This window comes from Microtus oregoni, unplaced genomic scaffold (genome assembly GCF_018167655.1).
Source record: "Microtus oregoni isolate MIOR12 unplaced genomic scaffold, Mior012 000003F_ref0000135, whole genome shotgun sequence".
NCBI classification, from domain to species: domain Eukaryota; kingdom Metazoa; phylum Chordata; class Mammalia; order Rodentia; family Cricetidae; genus Microtus; species Microtus oregoni.
Window position 1 is genome coordinate 50635782 of NW_024543062.1, and position 22457 is coordinate 50658238.

The 22457-nt window shown below is 46.1% G+C and overlaps 1 protein-coding gene across 1 annotated transcript in view; it reads right to left on the minus strand.

The window, feature by feature from the left end:
* Positions 1-9289, minus strand: part of Marco (macrophage receptor with collagenous structure) — a 36252-nt gene extending 26963 nt beyond the window's left edge. The window contains exon 1 of the mRNA XM_041649020.1: positions 9161-9289. Within this exon, the coding sequence (XP_041504954.1) occupies positions 9161-9269 (109 nt within the window). The 5' untranslated portion in view covers positions 9270-9289. The remainder of the gene's footprint in view (positions 1-9160) is intronic.
* Positions 9290-22457: the final 13168 nt, after the last annotated feature.

Here is a 22457-nt window from a genome sequence, read left to right on the forward strand (position 1 = left end):
AAACAATTGGAACTAAAATTAAACATAGTAGTATTGGGCTGGAGAGATCGTGGCTCAGCAGTTAAGAGCACTTACTGCTCTCCCAGAGGACCAGAGCTCAGAACCCAGCACATCAGGAGGCTCACAACCACCCTTAACTCCTCCTCAGGGGTTCTGGTGTTCTCTTAAAGTCTCCATAGACACCCACAAGCATGTATACATGCACACACATGTGCATGTACACTCATGCAGAAAGAAAACAAAATAATTTTGCCATTTTAATTTAAATTTTTATTATTTTGATTTAAAAATTAAATTTAACTCGGGATTTAATTAAAATTAATTTACAATAATAAAAATTTTTAAATTTACTTTTTTTAATTACAAATTAACCCCCATGGTAATACTATGTTCAGTCCAGAGAAAATAAAGTTTTCCAATGTAAACAGATACAGATACAAAATAGATACAGGATTTGTATACATACTAGAAATTACAAAATTCTACTTTGGAAAAATAAAATCATGAAATGAAGAGATACACTATGTTCATAGGTTAAACCTGTATGGGGCAAAGGTGCTAATTATTAATACATCCATTTAGAGGTGTAACACAATTTGTACCAATACTGCAGCACGATTTTTATGTAGTAATAGATGGACAAGCTAATACGAAAATGCGTGTGGAAAGGCCAGGCTGAAGAATAACTGAAATAATCTCTAAAGATTGGAATGTGAGAAGAACAGCTCTATCCAGTGCAGTAATCCAGACAGGGTGGACGGGGAAAGGGCTAGTCATAGACCCTGTGAGCATTGTCAAACCATCCTTTCATGCCTGGAATAAAGCCCACTTGTGGTGGTTTGAAATTATCCTTATGTATTACTTGATATGTTTTGTGAATAGTTCCCCAAGACTTCGTGTCAAAAGCATGAAATTTATTGGTTTTCAGTTTATGGTCTATATGACCCTATTGAATGTGGGGGAGGAACACAGTATCAGTCTTAGCAAAAGGCTTCTAAGTGTCCAGTGACCAAGACTTGATTCAAAACTGTGAAATCTGATAAGAATCCACAGTGTTTCTGGTAGGGTTGTCATTGCTGCACGGTGTGACTTTGCTGCAGTGTTGGTCACATGACTTCCCCGAGCATGTCCTCATGTCACACAGTGCCAGCCAGCACCACCAGAAGCACCTGTTGGGATCTGAGAATTTGCATGTTGGTTACCTGGTTTGCTGTGTGTTGGAAGTGTTCTGCTCTTACACAGTGAGGGTTGATGAAAAACAAAGACAGAATGTCAACACGAAGCAGGCTATCCTCAGATGCTGGAGAAAGGAAATGTATCTTCACACAGAAATTTTTCATAATTATCTATAGCAACTTTATTTGTAGAAGCCCCAAAGAGGAAAGAGTCCTAATGCCCCCTGAGGATGAACACTTAGACTGTGGTGCCTTCACCCTGTGGGTCACTACTCATTCATAAGAACCGACTCCTGGGATCCCGCTGTCTGAATGGGGTATTACACTATGTGGTAAAATTGAAAACCCTGGTTGGGGAAATAGTTCAGTGGACCGAGCGAGCACGTGCCATGACTTGTGAGGATTTGAATTAGAATCTCTAGAATCCATCTAATGTTGGCTGCAGTAACACACAGTTCCAACCCAGTGCTTCTGTGGTGAGAGGGGAGGAGAATACAGGATAATCCCAAGAGACCTGACCCCTGAGGTTGTCCTTTGACCTCCACTTGCATGCCAAGGAATGTGCACATACATATATACACATATAAAATGCGCATGCATGCATCATACACACTATACATACCAAAAGAGAAAAAAGCAAATATTTATTACACTTTTGTGTATCTCACTTTCTCTCTCTGTCTCTCTCTCTCTGTCTCTGTCTCTCTCTCTGTGTCTCTCTCTGTCTCTGTCTCTCTCTCTGTCTCTCTCTGTCACTCTCTCTCTCTGTCACTCTCTCTCTGTCTCTCTCTGTCTCTGTGTGTCTCTCTCTGTCTCTGTCTCTCTCTCTGTCTCTGTCTCTCTCTGTCTCTCTCTCTATCTCTCTCTCTCTGTCTCTCTGTCACTCTCTCTCTGTCTCTCTCTCTGTCTCTGTCTCTGTCTCTCTCTGTCTCTGTCTCTCTCTCTGTCTCTCTCTCTGTCTGTCTCTGTCTGTCTCTGTGTCTCTCTCTGTCTCTGTCTCTCTCTCTCTGTCACTCTCTCTCTGTCACTCTCTCTCTGTCTCTCTCTCTCTGTCACTCTCTCTCTGTGTCTCTCTCTCTCTGTCACTCTCTCTCTCTGTCTGTCTCTGTGTGTCTCTCTCTGTCTCTCTCTGTCTCTGTCTCTCTGTGTGTGTCTCTCTCTGTCTCTCTCTGTCTCTGTCTCTCTGTGTGGTGTGTGTCTCTCTCTCTCTGTCTCTCTCTGTCACTCTCTCTCCCTGTCTCTCTCTCTCTGTCTCTCTCTCTGTCTCTGTCTCTCTCTGTGTGTCTCTCTGTCTCTGTCTCTCTCTGTCTCTGTCTCTGTCTCTCTCTGTCTCTCTGTCTCTCTCTCTCTCACACACACACACATACAAGCCTGCCATAGCACACATGTGGTGGTCAGAGTCTAACTTGTTAGAGTCAGATCTCTCTTTCCACCATGTGGACCTAGGCCATCAGACTTGGCAGCAGCTACCTTTATCCCACTGAGCCATCTTGCTAGCCTCATTACCAGTCTTTAGAAAGTCACATATGGGGCTGCAGAGATGACTCAGTGGTTAATAGCATTAACTGCTCTTCCAGAGGACCTGGATTCAATCCCCAGCACCCACATGGCAGCTCACAACTGTCAGTAACTGTCCAGTTTCAGGGTACCCAATGCCCCTGGCAAAACACTAATACACATAAAAAGAAAGCTGAAAGAAAGTTACATATGATGCCATTTGTCTAACATTTCCAAAATAGCACAAGTGTGGAGATAGAGATTTGACTGGCCTTGGCAGGGGAAATGATTGCCCATGAGGAGTGAGAATTAATTGTGTCTTAAAACCTTGTGCAGAGTGGTAAACACACATAGACGAGTCTGCCCACAACTGATAGAATGGATAAGCGTCACATTGTGGGGTTGTACCCAAACTATGCAGAAGCTATGCCTCAAAGACGCTGGTAATAGGTCACTGAAGACCTTCTTCAACACATTTCCTTACTTTCTGGGGCTCTGCATGATTATTTAACAACAAAAAGTTTTTTTCCCTACACCTCTATGGTAAAGTCAGATGTTTCAAGACTTGAAGACAGAGCAACCAGGCGTGGTGGTGCACACCTTTAGTCCCAACACTCGGGAGGCAGAGGCAGGAGGATCTTTGTGGGTTTGAGGCCAGCCTTGTCTACAGTTTGTTCCAGGACAGTCAGGGCTATATTGTAAGACCCTGTCTCAGAAAAAAAAATAGAGAGGGGGAGGGAGAGAGGGAGGGAAGGAGGGAGGGATGGAAGAAGAGAGAGGGGAGAGAGAGGCAAGGAGAGAGAGAATGTTAAAGGACTGTGTAAAACCACAGCAGTCATATCCACAGAGTTGAAGGGACTTTGGAGTAGACATGTGTCAGAAGGCTTCAAGGTGTCTTAGATTATCCTTAGATCAAGAAGAAAGGGCACCTGGGAGTTGCTGCGGGGGTCAAAGGTGAGTACTATGATAATTACAAAGCCCTAACTTCTCTATTAGCATTTTTGGAGGTTCTTTCAGTCAAGATGAATACTGTGGCTAGTGGGGCGATGGCTCTGTTGGTAAAGTGCTAGCTGTGCAAGCCTGGGGACCTGCGTTCGAATCCCAGAACCCACTTCAAACAGGACCTCAGAGCAGATACCTGTGAGCCTAGAGGAGAAGCCAGGCATTTCGAGCAGCTTGTGACCAACTAGCCTGGAGCATACAGTGAGAACACTTGAGGATCAGCATCACACCCAACATACACACAGCATTTGTGTGTGTGTGTGTATGTGTGTCCCCAAAAAGGACATAAAAACTCACTGAATCACCTGATGTGGGTGCTGGGAACTGAACTCAGGTCCTTTAGAAGAACAGCAAGCGCTTATAACCAGTGAGCCATCTCTCCAGGTACTCTCAAAAACATCTATAAATTTTATTATTATTTGGTAATTTCTGCTTGTATATAATGTATTTTGATCATGGCCATGCCTACTCCTCTCTACAACTCTTCCCAGATGCCCCACCTCAGTCCCATTCCAATTTTTTGTCCCTCTTTTCTTAACCCACTGAGTCTACTTAGGGCTGGCTGTATGTGCATGGTTGTGTGGCCACTCGCTGGAACATGGGCAGCCTAGCAGGGGCCCTGCTAGGTTTCCCCTGAAGGAAGCTGCCTCTCCTTCCTCCTGCTGAAACTCTCCACTCCCAGGCTCATTGGATAGGAATGGGGCTTCTTGAGCCCTTCTCCTATCCATGCAGGAGTGTTCCCTGGCTTAATGCTGTGCATGTCTGTGCAGGCCACCACAGCTGCCGTGACTACAGGACTGCAGTGGTCCTGCGGTGTCCAGAAGACACTGTCTCACCCCAGCCCTCCCCAAACTCTAGCTCTTGTGATCTTTCCACCCCTTCTTCCTCGTTGTTCCCTAGGTCTTAAATATAGAAACCTCCATATATTTTTTAGTTCCCTAAGCCAAAGTATGATATGATTTAGGGTTGGATCCATACCCACTCTCTTATTCTTTGCACTTTGAGCAGTTCTGGTTCTTTGCAGTAATGCTGCCCACTACCCAGAGCTCCTGCATTGAGGAGAGGCTCTCCATCCATGGAGAGTTTGAAGGACTTAGCAGGGGGCTGCGCTGGAGTCACGGACATAGACGATTCTTTTAAAGGAGAAAGTTCTCAGATTGAGGATGTAAGGAAAGAGGTAATGGCTGAGAGTTTGGGTGTGAGAGGACTAAGCAGTTCCTTGACTGACAAGGGCTACCAGTGGAGAGATGGAAGTGAAACAGAAAACAGACAGAGGCCAGTATTCAGGAAAGGAGACAGCATCCACATACACACTCCAAAGGCCATGTAAGAACTCTCCCTTAGGCTCAAATATCCCACCAACCCTATATCATGGCAAAGGACCTGGCTTGAGCTTTCTGTGTGTAACGAGATCTATTGCAGGTGACACCCTTCAGAGATCAAGGCCATCTGTGTGTGATCATTTCCCCAGGTTTGTGCTACAGATAAATATATTTTTATTTCCTAATGCCTCTCAAGATCTGGGACAGCTTTGGGTACAGCTCAGTCAGTGGAGTGTCTGCCACACAAGTATAAGGATCTAAGCTTGACCTCTAGGACCCATGAAAAAGCTCGGTGCGGGGACATCCAAATCCCAATGCGAGAGAAGCAGAGACAGGCAGGTAGGTTCTGGGTTCACTAGACAGCCATGAACACATTTAATAAGGGAACTCATCGTTACAGAGACAAGAGGGCAAGCACGACTGTGGGAACACATCCTGGCCAGAGAGAGGGGGACAAAAGAAGATTTTGCCTTTTTAATGAAACTTAAATCATCATTTTTAGTTAAAGTGATAGGAAAAAGCATATTTCAAGTTCGAACTACAATGAGACTATCACTAACATCTATGAGAATGGAGAGAGAGGGAGAGAGAGGGAGAGAGAGAGAGAGAGAGAGAGAGAGAGAGAGAGAGCAGAGACATATATAGAGAGCTGCTGCCACAGTCAAAACGCCTCATGGTGTTCCTGAATAGTTAAAATAACTAATAGCTGTCCCCAGGAGGCTAAAGTGTGAGGACCATGACTCTGAAGGCCCTGTCTCAAAAAGAGATATGTTAGTATATTATCAAGCAGGAAGACTTTAGTGTAGGCCAGGTAGTAAAGTCCCTGTTCAGAATGCACAGAGCCCTCCCTGGGTTCCGTTTCCAGCACAACATACACTAGGTGTGATGGTGCATGTCTGTAATCCCAGGACGTAGACAGAGGCAGGAGGATGAGACACTCAAAGTCATCCTAGGGAGTTCAAAGTCAATCCAGATGACAGAGATCCCATGTAAAAAAGAAGAGGAGAGGGAAGATTGATGACACTACAAATGCTTTTCAGTGATTCCTTGCTGTTGTTGTTTGAAAAGCATAGCATTTTTTTTGGTTGTTTGTTTTTGCTTTTTTTTTTCAGAAGAAATTAAAAATAACTTGGAGGCACGCTTTCCTGAGTATCGAGGTATTTCGGTTATAATAGGAAACCCTGAGGGGTCTCCATGCTTGCCAAACCTTTCAGCAATTACTGTTGAGCATGGCACTTTTCTAGAAGGTTTCATATATTCCCTGGTCTTCATACTCAAGAGCAGGAAGTTGTGACTGCACGGGGGAAGTGTTCTGCCCTCCGTGGTTTCTCAGGATTTTGTTGAGGTTTGGTCTTGGCTCACAGCTCGCATTTTTCCCCTCTGAAGCATAGCTACAATTCAAGTCTTCTGTCTAGAGTTTATCCTTGCCACTTGTCTTACCATCTTTGCCCAGGGCAGTCTCTGTTTTACTGTGCTGTGGGCACGTACTTGACACATAGAGAGGTCAGGGAACAACCTCAGGGGTCAGCCCTCACCTTCCACCTTGTGAAGACAGGGTCTCTGTTTTGTTGTTTCCTGCGGAGTCCACCAGTCTAGCTGGCTTTTGAGCTTCCGGGCACTTGCTTGTTCCACCTCCCACCACATCATAGGAATGCTGGGAAAATAGACAGGCGCTACCATGCCTGGCTTCATGTGAGTTTTAGGAATTTGAACTCGGTTCCTCTTACTTGTACAGCACAAACTTTCCACCAGACTCCTGTGTGCACTCTCTCCCTCCGCCCTCTCTCACTCTGTATGTGTGGTGTCCCTGTTGTGTGTGTGTTCCGGTTTGTAAGGTGTGTGTATGCACATGTGTGCAGATGTGAATAGAGGCAGGAGCTGACATCAGGTATCTTCCTCAACTGACCTTCCCCTGATTTTCTGAGACGAGATCTCTCATCCAACCCAAAGCTCAGCAGTTGGCGAGACTAGCTGACCAGGGAACTCCAGGGATTCTCCTGTCTCCACCTATCCCCAGTACCAGGTACAGACTGCAGCCCTGACACTTGCTACATGGGCACTGGAGATCTGAACCTAGGTCCTCAGCTTGTGGGCGCTTAACCTGTTGAGCCATATCCACTGCTCTTGTTTTTTTCCTTACAGCGACTGCCTTGGTCATCCCTTGCTGTCTGGCTCTCCACCTATCTCCCACCCACCACAGGGAGCAGTCTCAGCTACAGGCCAGTGCACTCAACCTCTATGCGGCCCTCCAGCCTTCCCAGGCACCTCAGGATAGGGTTCAGAGTCCTCAATCCCACCCTCAATCCCACTGCATGGAACTCTTTAGATTTCTAAGGGCATTCCTCGTGTGTGTGTGTGTGTGTGTGTGTGTGTGTGTGTGAAAGAGAGACAGAGAGAGACAGAGAGAGACAGAGAGAAAGGGGGAGAGGGAGAGGGAGAGAGAGGGAGAGGGAGAGAGAGGGAGATGAAGAGAGAGAGAGACCTAACCTTGTCTTACTCCTCCCCAGCCACTCACCGTCTCATTTCTGTCCTTAGTTTCTTCCATCCTTTCAACCTGAGAAACGACAGCAGCTCTGCCCTTAGGCCCCATCCCAGGTTACATCCATGATGTCCTATACAATTTTCCGCCTTAGCTGGCGTTGTTTAGAAAAACCAGCCAAGGCAGGGCTTGCCCTCCTCACCTCAGTATGCTTCCCTGAAGGCCAGCCGCCCTGTTTATCTAGTATCTTTTCTCTGTCGTATCCAGAAGGTAGTAGCTGCTGAATATAACTGTCAGCTGAATTTTCTAGACTAGTGTATATTTAAAATAATCCAGAGGGTGAGATGATGAGATTAGTCAGTGGAGTGCTTGCCTAGAAAGCATGAGGGCCTGGTACACATCCCCAGAACCTATGTTCAAAAGGTCAGGAACACAGGCTGCAAAGAAAGCTCCGTGGCTAACAGCACTCTCTGCACTGCCAGAGGACCTAAGTTCAGGTTCCAGCATGGTGTCATGTGACTCACAACCTTTTTAACTCCAGCTGATCACTATGGAAGATGATTCCCACAGAATGTTCTAGAATGGGAAACCAGAGCTCTCCAGTGGCAAATTAAGTCCACCCCTGACTTTAAATGCTGCAGACTCCTGAGGATGTAAAAGATACCTCACCTATATAATACTGAGAGGTCATCTAAGCCGTCTTTAGAAGGCAATGACATAGCTCAGTGCAGAAAGGCACTTACATCCAAGACTGACCCCTGAGTTCCATCCCAGCATTCCACAGGGAAGAAGTGGGGGACTGATTCTTAAAGCTGTTCCCTGACTGTCACTCATTCACCCTGACATATGCATCACATATACATCCACACACACACACACACACACACACACACACACACAAATAAATATGTAAGAAAACTTTTCTAATATTTGAAAGGTGTGTTCCATCTAAATTAAACCAGTGACAAAGCTAGAGAAAATGACAAAAAATGAGGAATGTGCTCCCAAGTCAACACCTCGGCTATCACAGAAGCCCCTTAAGGCATATTAAAAGACTTCCATCCAAATATATATATACAGCTTTGGTTTCTACGCCGTTGATTTTCTTTTTGAAACAAAGCTTCACATAGTTCAGGTTAGCCCCAAACGTGCCGCATAGCCAAAGATGGCCTTGAACTCCCTCTCATCTTTTTGCCTCTGCCTCCCCGGAGCTGAGATCACAGGCATGCATCACCCATTTATGTCGTGCTCCCGGTTGAACACAGGGCTTCATGTACACTAAGTAAGCCCCCTCCTGTCTGAGCTGCATCTAAGCCCCTGTGGGACTTCCTCTCATCTCTTGTCTTGTAGCATCATCTCAACAGACACTCAGTGTGTCCTCATGAGATGCTCAGTAAGAAAGGAGCCATTGCCTTAATAAGCACTGGCATTCATACAGGAGGAAAATACTTAAATATGACTTTTAAAGAGGATCAGAATTTAAGCAAAAGTCGACTATGCACCAAGAACACAGCATCTATGGTCAGCTTTCCAGAAATTTCAGACTGATGCAGTCCAGCTAGTGAGAGTCAGGTGCGAAGTGCACCAGGTCACATGCCTGCACCTCCCATGGTTGTCTCTTCTTTCTTCCCACCATCAAAGGCTAAGTTTCTGTGCAGTCCCATCACTAGGGAGTTGTACTTTACCGTTGATTTCGAAGGTCTCCATCACAGGGAACATAGCTTGGTCAAAATTGGTGCCTTCTTCCGTGCTCCCCAACAAGGATTCCTCCTTGAAGGTTTCTTTATTTCCCATTGCTAAGTTTTATAGGTGGCCAAAGCCCTGGAGCCAGCAGAAATGCTTCCCCAAAAGGAAGTGAGGCTCCTATTTAACTGTAGCATCTAGCTAGAGACCTGCGTGACTTCCCTTTGGCAATGATTCTACAATTTGCACGTTTCCTGATTTCTTAGTGTATAGTTGATTTTTGCTTACAATCAGGCTGTTCACCTGTGGAGCTGTATGCAGGGAAGCTGCTGATTAAGGGTAATTGAAGAGGTTGGGGAAGACTCTCCTTGTCCTCGGGACTCTAGGGGACGCCTAAACAGGCCTTTCTCTTCCTTCTGTCTTCCGAATCCTGCATTCGTGCAGACCTAGCTAGCTGTCCCAGGATTTCTCCTTTGACTCTCTTCAGGTTGAGTTCATCCTTAGTCATACAGGGTCCCTGTATCAGCCTCAGAAGCATGACTTGGGACACAGACCGAATCCAAACCTATAGTTTAATAAGATCCCCAAGTGGTTTATAGCACATTAAAGTTTAGGAAGCAAGCTGGAAAGATTAAAGTGCCTGCTGGGCAAGAGTGGGGACATAAATTCAGATCACCAAAACCTATTCAAAAACAAAACAACAACAATAAAAACCAGGTGTGGCTGCAATGTCTGTCACCCCAGAGATGGCAAGATAGAGACAGGTGTCCCTGAGCTCCTTGGTTAGTCGTCTAGCCTATCAATGAGCTCCAGGTTCAGTGTGTGTGTGTGTGTGTGTGTGTGTGGTACAGGCCCTTATAGCCAAAACTGCCAACTTGAATTTGAATCCCAGGATCCACATGGAGAGAAAAAGAACTGACTCCCACAAACTATCCTCTGGCCTCTACACACATGTATGTACACCATCACACACGTGTGTACATACATACATACCACACACAATTAAAGTTAAAACACTTTTGCAATCACCTGGGAGGTATCTTTCTATAGCACACCAGTAAGGTTTCTGCCCAAGCTTTCCATATCACTCTTGTGTGTGCGTGTGTGTGTGTGTGTGCGTGCACGTGTGTGTGTACATGTGTGAATGCACGCATACATGCATGCTTTCCTGTGCACTCTGTGCATGTGCATACATGTGTGTGTGTGTGTGTGTGTGTGTGTGTGTGTGTATGTGTGTACATTCACATTCCCTGCAGCTCAGTGAGGCCTAAGCTCATTCCTCTCGTCTCTGTTGAACCTGAGGCAGGTCATGATAATTAAGATTCAGATGGAGGGAAACAATGCTTGCTTCAGACCCCGCCTGGTCCTCACGGCAGCTGTGGGATAGTAGAGAAGTCACTCAAGCTATGCCCTCCACATGTGTGTAATAAGGAAGAGGCTGAATAAACTCGCACGAGCTCAGGGCTGGGCCATAAGGAGGGTCTCTTGCAAGTAGGAACCGTTGATCTGATGAAGACGTTGGCTTCTTTGCTCAGAGTATCTTGTTCTACACTACCTTGCAAGTGTCAGGACCTAAGTTGAATCCCAAGAACCCACTTGCAAAAGCTGAGTATTGTGGTCTGCCCTTAAATCCCAGTGCTGAGAGACAGAGGCAGGTGGGTCCCTGGCAGCCTGGATCAAAGGACGAGATGGATGGAGGGTGCTGAGGGATAACGACTGAGGTTGTCCTCTGGACTCTGAACACACATGTATACCTGTGCACATTAAGATAGCTGGGCTAGAAAGAGCTAAAGGAGAGGAGTGGGTCATGCAGAGGTAGTCAGCTGGCAGCTCCAACTAGAAGCCAGGGGCTGTCAAAGTGAGGGTGGCAGGGGTTAGGGCCTCTTACAGAAGGGGAATTCCCAAAGCAAAGAGGCCTGCTTCTGGACTGCCCCACTCCTGCCTTTCCCTGACTCACTCAGCGCTGTCCTTTGAGCAGCAGGGATGGGCTCCTCTGGGCCCCAAGCCTAGGCGGATCATGTAATGAACATCAAGTGTGCCTGTGTTGACTGTAGCTACAGGGCCAGGCAGAGCCGAGTCTCCCAACCAGGGCAATGGTTCAGGGAGAAGTGAACTTAGGTAAAGTGTTCTCCTACACAAGGATGAGTTTGGATCCCCAGAGCCCGTGTGGGAAGCTGGCCATGGAGGTGCAGCTGCAAGCCCATACCTGGCACATGGAGACTGGTGAAGCCCTGGGACTTAGGCCAGCCAGCTAACCTGCTTGGTGAGATGGGATTCAGGGAGAGTCCTGACTGAAAAGTAAAGTGGACAGGGCAGACAAGATGGCTTCATGGGTAAAAGGTGCTTGCGGCCAAGCCTGGTGACCTGAGTTTGGCTCCTAAAACACGCGTGGTGGAAAGAGGGAACTAACTCATGAAAGTTGTCCAACCCCCCCCCCACACACACACACGTGCTTAAATACATGAAATCACACACGCAAATATACATATAACATACACAAAACCAAACTAAATCTGAACAACAGCTCTCATCTGAACTCACTGTGCAATTTTAATCAACCTGCTTAATTTCTCTGAGCTCAGCACAAAGCTGTAGCTCCTTGAGTACTTTAGCAAGATTTGTTGTGGAGACAGGACTTGACAACAGGTAAGCTGCCTGGCAAGCAGATAAAAAGAAGGTGTCCAACTTCAAACTCAGAACACCGCTTCTACAGCCTGTTTAAGTTAGGACTCCATACTTGAGGGTACCAGGAAGGTGTTTTGTGAAGCCAGATATGCTGGTTCTCCACCCTAAGCCCTAAGCCCTGGTCCCTCATGAGTTTCCAGGTCAGACCTCAGAGCAAGAGGTTGAAGTCCACCGAGCAGAACCCCAGAAGGTTCGCTTATCTCTAGAGGGCAGGTGGGGCATCCTAAGCACCTTCATCCCGTGTGTGTGTGTGTGTGTGTGTGTGTGTGTGTGTGTGTATTCCTTAGTTAATGGCATCCACTATGAAACTCACATTAGTCCATTTGTACTCAAGAGACTGGATGCTATATGATTGTGTGTGTGTTTGTGTACAACAGAGGACAACTTGGCTGTCATTCCTCAGGTACCATCCTGAAAGAGAATCTTTTCTGGCCTGCAAGTCACCAAGCAGTCTAGGCTGACTGGCCAGTGAGCTCCAGAGAGACAGCTGTCTCCATCTCCTCAGCACTGGGATCACAAGCACGTGACACTGTGCCTGACGTCGGAGGGCGGGAGTAAGGTGGGTTCTGAATATTGAACTTATGTTCTTATGTATTCTGCAAACATGCCATTAACCCAGCTATCTCCCCAACCCTAAGATGAACAGCATTTTTATAAGGATTTATTTGCTCATTTGCATGGTGCATGCCTGCCTGTTGTGAGTGTAGATGCACACGTGTGTACATGTGATTGGAGCCAGAAGAGTGCATTAGTGTCCTTCTCTGTCACGTTCTGCCTATTGCTTTAGGTGAGGTCTCTCTCTGAACCTGGAGCTCAAGTTTGCCCAACTAGTCTAAAATCCAGTAACTCCTAGTGATCCTTCTGGCTCCACCGACCCCCTCTTGTAGGCACATACAGGATGTCTCGCTTGTTATATGAATGCTGAGCTCTAAACTCATGGCCTCATCATTGTGCAGCAAAGTCTCTTAACCACTGAGCCATGTCTCCAGTCCAAATGATATTTCAATGCAATATTTAAAAAGTCCAACTGGGTGTATGCCACCAGCAAATTACGAGCATTTAAGTAACAGCCTCCTCCCCCAGGGCTGAGCAACTCAGCTCTTGTGGGCCCTGATCCCAGTCCCCTATATGCCCTGGGTATTAGCATCTTCATTTCAGGAAACTCCAAAATGTCCCTGCACACCTGTAGGCTGAGGTGAGGATCAGAGGGGCTGATAAATGCGTGGCACATCTGTAAAAGGAGCACTCTGCAGAGGCTGGCACCACCTTCAAGCCAGGCTGTAAGGGGCACTTCATACCTTCTCAGAGGTACCCTTCTCCATCCTTTATATCTCCCATCCGGCACAGATCATGCAGTTCTGGGGTAGGTACAGTCTCTTCCCATGCTCCACTCAAACACCTCTCTGTCCAGGAACACAGATCCGGCTGCTTCTTCCCCAGATGAAGTGGCCTGTTTGCATCTGGAGACTGACTTGTTCAAGATGTCCAGTGTGGGGCTTCGCTTTCCAGGCAGAGTGCACCTAATTGGACTGGAGTGTTGAGATGCTTTCCAAGAGGCCTCAGTGGAGTTAGGTCCAGTTTCCTGATATTCTGAGATGTGGCAGCCAAGGGCCTCATGCTGCTCTGGTGAGATGGGAGGAATGAGGAAGAGGGAACCCAGGCATGTGTGATCCCATTCCTGGAGTCCTCTGCAGAGTTCAGCACCTCATCAGTTGGTGAGTCCCAGATTTGTTCACCGATGAGCTGCTGCCTGTGTGACCAACAAAAAGAGCCCTGGGCTTACCTCATTCTAGCCTGAAATGAAGTGATGGTGTGGTGTGGAGGTGACAACGGTAACGCCATTTTGTCCTGACTGCTTAGACACTCACTCAGCCCTCTCCCTTCTAACAGCCACACCCACCTTGGCAACACCTCGGGTATTCCCATGACCCTGACCGTAGTCCAGATGTATTAATCAACACAAGTAATGTTGATACGAACCAAGCATAACTGAAAGGGTACAAATCTAAATTAATGGTCATGCTGCATCTGAAATAACTATGTTCTGCCTAAACAATGCCACAAGGTTACTCTGACCCTCATCTGCTGTTGATGTGATTGTGATTTTTGCCCCTGAGCTTTGATACAAAGAAACTCTGAGGCATTAGCTGACTCTTGATCAGAATTAAAGGACTCTTGTGCTCTTAATTGACTAAGTTATCACAGCAGCCTGCATCTTTCCTGAGTGGATTAGTTCAGCGTGAGAATCACTCCACCGAACTAACAGTCCAAACAATGCCAAGCCTTCAGAAAGAGGGTACACAGCATCTCTTTAGTGATCCCATGTCCCTTCATCTCTCTCCATTGTCATCCACTTGTTCTGTCATTTATCTCAGGCCACCAACAGAGCAGGTTACAGGACCTGCTTGGCTGAGAGACATATACAGGAAACACAGGTCTGAAACTTCTTCTGCCAGAGAGCCTGCCTAACAGGTGAAAAGCCCTGGGTTCTGCCCCCTGCAGAGCAAAAAATTGAGCATGGTTGTGCATGCCTGAAATCCTAGTGCTCAGGAGGTAGACGCAGAAGGACAAGAGATTCAAAGTCATTCTGGGCTACACAGTGAGTTCCAGGCCACCAGGACTATACAAGATCTTGTTTTTTAGAAAAGAAAAAGAAAAGCAAACAAAGAAACAAAAAAACCAAAACCCCAACAAACAAACAAAAACACAAAAACATGTTAAAAAAAGAAGCCAATAATACAAGCAACCATGGACAGAAAACACAGAGTTATACCCACTTCCACACACTACTGATCATACCACAGGATAAGACAGCAGATAAATCTCCAAACCTGTCATGTTCTGTGAGAGGAACTAGAACTTAAAGGGAACATAAGGTATGATTCCATTCCTAGAAGGTTCCAGAACACACAAAAGTCATTTTCAGTATCTGAAAACGGATACTGCTTTTGGTGGAATGCTGACAGCACACAGAGTGTCCGGTGTTATAAGGATGTTCTGTACGATTGAGGTGTTGGTTTTAAAATACATAGTATGCATTTGCAGTTTACCTTGGAAGTTAATTAAAACAGAAATCAAATAGAAGAAGATTCTGGAATCCATGTTGCTACACTAGTAGAACAGAAGATTGTCTTTTGGGCCACTGGAATGGGAAGGTGATGGGAACATTGGCATCACAGAGAACTCTGTCTGCTGATTGGGTTTACAGCCAGACACTGTAGGAAGTCAAGTCCTCCACACACAGGGGGAGCAGGGGCCACACCACAGCTGTGCTTGGAGACCAGAAGAAGGGACAGAGGAGCTACTGCCCAGTTCTATCTCTCCTGGGTCTCTGCCAGGAACACTTGAAGTCGGCAGTGACAGGGATCCTTGCACACCAACATTCACTGCAGTGCTGTTCAGAATAGCTAAGTTACAGACCCAACCTGAGCATCCAGCAACAGAGGGATGGACCAGGAGAGGGTTTATAGATACAGGGGAGACTGTTCAGCCAAGAGTGAAGCTGTGCCCCTTGCAAGAAAGTGGATGGAACTAGAGACAATTGTGTTAAGTGAATTAAGCCAGCCTCAGAAAGATAGATATAAGATGTTCTTTTCTCATTTGTGGCTGCAATATAAAATTTTGTGTGTATGTATGTATGTGTGTATGTATATGTGTATATGTATGTATGTGTATAATGTATGTATTTATGTGTGTATGTATGTGTATGTATGTATATATGTGTGCGTGTATGTAGGTAAGTATGTATGGAGTTGTGTGTGTATGTATGTGTATGTATGTGTATGTATGTATATATGTGTGTGTGTATGTAGGTAAGTATGTATGGAGTTGTGTGTGTATGTATGTGTATGTATGTGTATGTATGTATATATGTGTGCGTGTATGTAGGTAAGTATGTATGGAGTTGTGTGTGTATGTATGTGTATGTATGTGTATGTATGTATATATGTGTGCGTGTATGTAGGTAAGTATGTATGGAGTTGTGTGTGTATGACATGACTAGAGGTGAAACTGCCTCGGAGCAAAGGGTGCTAGAAGGAGGGTGAAGGTGTGAGAAAGGGAAGAGGAGGGATGCCAGGGAATAATGCTCAATACACAATAGCATATACTTGTATAAGAATTTTAAAATAAAATTTGGATAATAAAAAATAATTAAGCTGGTCTCTGTTGAGACTCTCTCTGCACAGAGTTTCCAACCAGGGCTGACACAGGGCGAGACCAGTGCGATGTCTTTATAAACTTTATAAAACCCGGAGTCACCAGGAAGGAGGATTTCAATGAGGGATCGTCTAGATCTGGTTGGGTCTATGGGCAAGCCCTTGGGTGATTAGTTTTGGAGTTAATTGATGTGAGATGACTCAGTCCACTGTGGGTGTCACCATTCTCTAGGCTGGGACCCTGGGACTGGTCACAAGTAGACATGAATGCATTTGCTGTCTTTCTTCTTGACTGCGGATGTGACGTGACTGGGTGCTTCCAATCCCTGCTTTGGCTTCCCTGCCATGATGGGCTGTAACCCGAAATATGAGTCAGTTAAACTCTTTCTCCCTTAGGCTGTGTTTGTTCAGCACATTTTACCACAGCAACAGGAATGAGGCAGCTCCTTCCACCCACACTGATTTTGGAGACACGTGCTCCTGAGCCCACACCGCACACCCTTCATTACTGGAACCCTTGATGTCTTCATTGGTGACCAAACTTTTCATTACACCACTTAGAAAAGAGTGTCAAAACGCACTTTCATTCATAAGAGAGCAAAATGAGACCCTGACATGTAATTCCACGAGCAGTAGCGACCCTTCCCTGGAGCAGGCTTAGGAAATCATAGGAAACATGGGGTGGGAAACAGTAGCTACCAGTCACGTGCACTCATTGATTCTCACAATCCCTTCTTATTTCCCGATTTCTGTGTGTGTATGTGTGTGTGTGTGCATATGGAAGCCAGACGACAACTCCAGGTTATCCCTCACTACTCTTCACCTTATATCTGAGATGCCCTCTCTCAGTGACCTGGAGCTCACCAAAGGTGAGGCTGGCTGAACAACAAGCCAAACATTTGCTTGTGTCAGCCTTCCCTGTATCGGGGTCATCAGCACATACCACTATGCCTGTCTGCTTATTTGTTTATATATGTTCATGTGTGGTGTGTGTGTGTGTGTGTATATATATGTGTGTATGTGTGTGTGTGTGTGTGCATATTATAGAGACCAGAAGTCAACAATGTTTTCTACCATTGCTTTTTGCCTTATCTTTTGAGATGGGAGCCCTCATTGGACCTAGAACTTGCCAAATGTCTACACTGGCTGGCCAGTGAGCAGTGGGCATCTGCTTGTCTCCCCAAAATACGAAGATACAGATATGCAAGACTACGTCCAGTTTTTATGTGAGTTCTGGGGATCCAAACTCAGGTCCCCAGGCTTGCACAGCAGATGTGTTACCAACTGAGCCATCTCACCAGTCTCTGGTGAGATTTAAAAAAACTCCACATGAATTCTGAGAGTCAAACATAGGCCCCCATGCTTACAAGGCAAACGCTCTTGTGATCAAACCATCTCCCTCCCCAGCACCTGCCTTCCAGTTGTCCCTCCTGTCCACTCCAAGGACATTCTTCCACAGATCCATCAATACTCTATTGCTTTGACATCTTGACTCCAACTGCACCTTGTCTCAGGACCTCTGACCTCAGTCCTCTGAATCTGCCATTCTCTTGTGGCCCACTGCCCACTTCATGCCCTGTCTCTTTATGCCTCTGCTTGTACTGATAACGTTTATAATTATCCCCCCTGCACACAGCCTCCACTGCCTTCTCCCTCTTTGTCTTTGTTGCACTTGACAAAACCCATGACCCCAGTTAGACCTGGCCCTTCAGCAATTGGATGTAAATGGGGGAGAGATGAAGCTAATGTGATTACACAGACGGTCTGATGGTCTTGTTTAATTGAGAGACATGAGCTGCAAATGAGCCTCAGACTTCTGGTAACTGTATAACAGTTTCACATTCAGCTCATTCCCCAGCCAGCCCTTCCAGGCCTGATGTCGTTAAATTCCTCACCTTCACTGTGTGTGTGTACATGCGCTTGTGTGTGTGCGTGTGTGTGTGCATGTAGTCCTGGGTAGATGGCTCTATTGGTAAAGTACTTAAAGAACTCAAGCATGGATACTTGAGTTCAGATGCCCATAATCTATGTGAAAGGCTGGACCAGGCAGCACACATCTATAATCCCAGTACTAGGGAGATGGAGATGAGAGGATCTCTGGCCTGTCACTGAATTAGTGAGCCCCAGGTTCACCGAGAGACCCTGTCTCAATAAGCAAGGTGGAAAGTGGTTGAAGAAGATAGCACACACACACACACACACACACACACACGACACCACACCACACACACACAAGTGACATTGACCAATATGACCTCTTACCATTCCTTACTGAGTAGCAGGTCTTTAACCCTGGCTGATGTGCAGGGTGAGAATCTGTCTTCCTCTTTTCAGAGGGCCACTCCCTGGGGGAAAGAGCAGAGTTCATTCACTAGCTGTCCAGTGTCATATGACTCTAGCGATGAATAGAGTGGTCTTAACCTCAAAAATGGAAGTGGGTGCCTGTGAAAGCGGACCTGGGGTGCAAGCCTTGCCCAGGGTTGCTTCTCCTTTCATTTCTGGATACCGCTAGCCGATGGCCCCGGCACTGTAAGGGCTTTGGGAGTGTGAGCCACAGCCCTCTGTGAAGAATTCACTGCAGGCTCATGGAGACAGAGTGTGGGGTTAACTTCATGTGTCAGCTTGCTATAAGCTCTCTCGACTGATATGAGACACTCAATTTCAGAATTATCTAGATCAGGTTGGCCTGTGGCATGCTCTTAGAGAGACGCTCTAAGTTGGGTTAATTGAGGTGAGAAAACTCATCCTGAATATGGATGGCAACAGTTCACCGACAAGGCCCTATACTGTGTAAAACTGATTTTGTGTATGGGGGAGGGGTGGTGGCAGGCACCAAGGAGGCCCAAAGAGGGTGTTGGATCCCCTGGCATTGGAGTTACAGTTGTGGATGAACCAATGTCGGGGCTGGGAACTGAACTCAGATCCCTTTAAAGAGCAGCAAACTCTCTCAAGCACTGAGCCATCTTTCCAGCCCCCCGCTGGGCTGCATCATAGAGAAAATTGGCTGGGATCAAGCAGGCAGATAGCATGGGTACATTCATTTCTTTCTGTACTTGACCGTGGATGTGATGTGACCAGCTGCTGGAGTTCCTGCCTTGACTTCCCCACTGTGATGTGCTATATCTTAGAATCGTGAGCCAAGTAAGCCCCCTCTCTCCTAAGTTGCTTTCGGGCAGAATTTCTTCTCACAACAAGAGAAATGAAGCCGGGGAACCTAGAGAGCACTGGGGAACCGGGTGGTGGGCAGGGGGAAGGCAGGAGGGCCAGCTGCACTTCACGGGACGACCTGTTACTGTAGCTTGATGATCAGTGTTATGGTAAAGAGAAGCCTGAGGTCACACTGTCTTCGTGTTGGCTGAAGCAGGGGTCTGGGTGGCTCTGGGGAGGCACAGGATGAGGCCAGATGAAGTCAAGAAATCAGTGTTCACTGGGCAGGTGACCTGAGCTGAGCTCAGGGGTGGACGGAGAGGTGCTCAGGCTTCCAAAACAGATGTGGTTTCCAAAACAAAATAGATGTGGCTGCCTCCCTGCCTGGGGATGTAACACCAGCTGACACCACAGGTCTGGGTGCTGCCCAGCATCCATCCCAGCATCTCCCCTTCTAAGAGTCTCCTCATTTCCTCGATCAGAATCGCCTCTTTTCCACTGCAGATATAGCTTAGTGGGTAGAGTGCTTGCCTAAAGTGTACAAGGTCCTCAGGTCAGCTCAGAGCACTGCATAAACTGGGTGTGTTGGGTGTACCTGTACTCCCACGTGACAAGGCTAGCCTTGGTTACCTGAAACTCTATTTCAAGAAAGGGAGAGAAGGAGGGAAGGAGGAAGGGAAGAAGAGAGGGAGATGCAGGGAGGGAGAGAAAGAAAGAGAAAGAGAGAGAGAGAGAGAGAGAGAGAGAGAGAGAGAGGACAATCTATCCATCTTCTTTACTGTCAATCAGTCTATGACAGTCCTGCAAGGAACCAGAACTGGCCCAGCAAGGAGAGCTGTTGCTATGGGCGTGACCCCCTGCTGGTGTTAATTCCCTCCAAAGACACCCCTCTAAAAGCTTTTCTTCCCAGCAGCTTGTGCTGACCAAGTCATTCCTGCCACCAGACCTTGGGCTGCCTAGTTTCCTGCCCCCTGTTGTGACCTGCTCCTTTCCTTCCTAAGCTCAGTTCTTTCTGTCATGTGGAGCTCCCCAAAACAATTGCAGTAATTTCCTTTTGTCAAGTTAGCTAAATTTCATTTCTGTTGCACATATTTACACTCTGCTTGAGGGACTTCCAGGTTCTGGGAACCTCTCTCTTCCTGATCGATCACCTCTTAGGTTCATGTGCCTGGTGACTCTGGACTTCCCTTGGCTTTGTCTAAGGAACCCCCTCTACCAGTCTCCCATCAAGGTAGTGGAGGTTCACCAGGAAATGGGGCTCAGAGTACTGAGCAAGTATGTTGAGCCACTCCCCAAGAATTTATTAAGTACCCAATTCACAAGCCAACATTATTGATCTTTTGTTAAGAGTTCCCAATTTCTGAAATAAATGTGTGTGTTTGTATGTTCATATGTCTTTAGGAACATGTGTTTGTGTGTGGAAGTCAGAGGAGACCCTTAGGTGTCATTCCTTAGGTATTATCCATATTGTTTTTGAAGACAGCATCTCCCACTGACTTAGAACTCACCAATGGGACAGGCTGATGGGCCAACAAACTCCAGGGATCTGCTTGTCCTTGTTTCCTCAACATCAGGATTATAAGCATGGGCCAATTTTAAAATGTGGATCTGTGGAATTGAATTCAGGTCTTCACGCTTGCAAGGCAAACACTTTATCAACTGAGCAATCTTTTTAGCCTAGTAAGGTTTTTGGTTTTGCTTTGTTTTAATAGAACAGTTAACAACAACAACAACATAAACCTTTCTAAAAGACTACAATATCAGGAACAAATACCAAAGGAGGCTGGATAAGGTGTCACCCCAAGGCAAGCTGCAGAGACAGCCCTCTTTCTCTCTTCAGAGATATGTCAAGTCAAGACTGAACCAAAGGTCCCCCAATGGGGAGGGCTTTTTTTCCCAGTTGTTTCCACAATGGGAGGACATTGGAGGTTATTTAAGACCTATTCCTGGAGCTAGAGAGATGGGCTAGAGAGATGGCTCAGTGGTTAAGAGTACTGGTTGCTCTTCCAAAGGTCATAAGTTCAATTCTCAGCAACTATATGGTGGCTCACAACCATCTATAATGGAATCTGATTCCTTCTTCTGGTATTCATGCAGACAGTGCTCTCATCTATGATAGATATCTAGATAGATAGATATAGATCTTTAAGCCCCATTCCTATGGCTAGGATCTTCCTCACCTCTGGAGGATCAACAGAAGCAGAGGCCATGTTACATTAATACTGAGGAACTAGGGAGTGAATTCCCAGAATCCCTTGTTAATAGGTAGGGCCTGTGGCCACTGGAAACACCACACTTCCTTAAAGGAGAGGTAGGAACTGCCATACAGCAAGAACGGGGGCAGCAGTTGGTCCCATCCACTCCTCAGGCACAGGCAGCTGGAACGGCAGCCACAGACTGTAGGTCCTACATGCTTCTAGCCCCCATTTCTCATGCCTGTTTCCTCCATCTGACTGGAAATTCTGATTCCCAGTGATCTTCTGGTCATTTCCTTCTCATCTTAAATTAAATTATTAATTAAATTAATTATTAATAATTAAATTAAATTATTCCTTTTGATGTTATTCACAGTGTATTGCAGGTCAGCACATGAGAGCTACAGTGAGTAAGGCTGGAGGAGGCAGTACAGTGGTAGAGTGCTTGTCCATAGAGGCTGAGAATCAGGCTTCCATCTCTGGCACTGCAAAAAGAAAAGTGAAAGAGGAGAGAAGAGGAGGGGAATGGAGTGGAGGGAAGGAGGAGATGGGAGGAGCGGAAGGGAGGGGTGCAGATGAATTTTTCTTTGGGCAACCAGCTCACAAAAAATGGCACGGAGGCTTATTAATTATGGAAGCTCAGCCTATAGCTTAGGCTTGTCCCCTAGATCTTATTAATTAAATCAACCCATTTATATTAATCTATGTTTTGCTTTGTTTTGTTTTTTATCTCTCTTCCATCTTGCTCCTCTCTTTGTCCTCTGGTGTCTCTCCCGTTCCTAGATTCATCTCTTCTTCCTCTTTCTCTGCCTGGAAGTCCAACCTAACCACTTCCTGCCTAACTATTGGCTGTTTGTTAAGCCAATCACAGTGACATATCTGTAATAAAATATCTCACAACATTTCCTTCTTTTTGTCTAAAAAAAGAAAAGAGTTTTAACTCTAAAATAGTGAAACTATGTAAAATAAGAACAGTTATCAGGTGAGAATTACATTTACAATATCCAGTCCATTTGTATTTGGCACTTTTGGAGAAATTATTATATATCTTACTTTGATGAGTTCAAAGTTTTATACATAACCATTTTTATCATATTTGTATTGCATATCCAAAA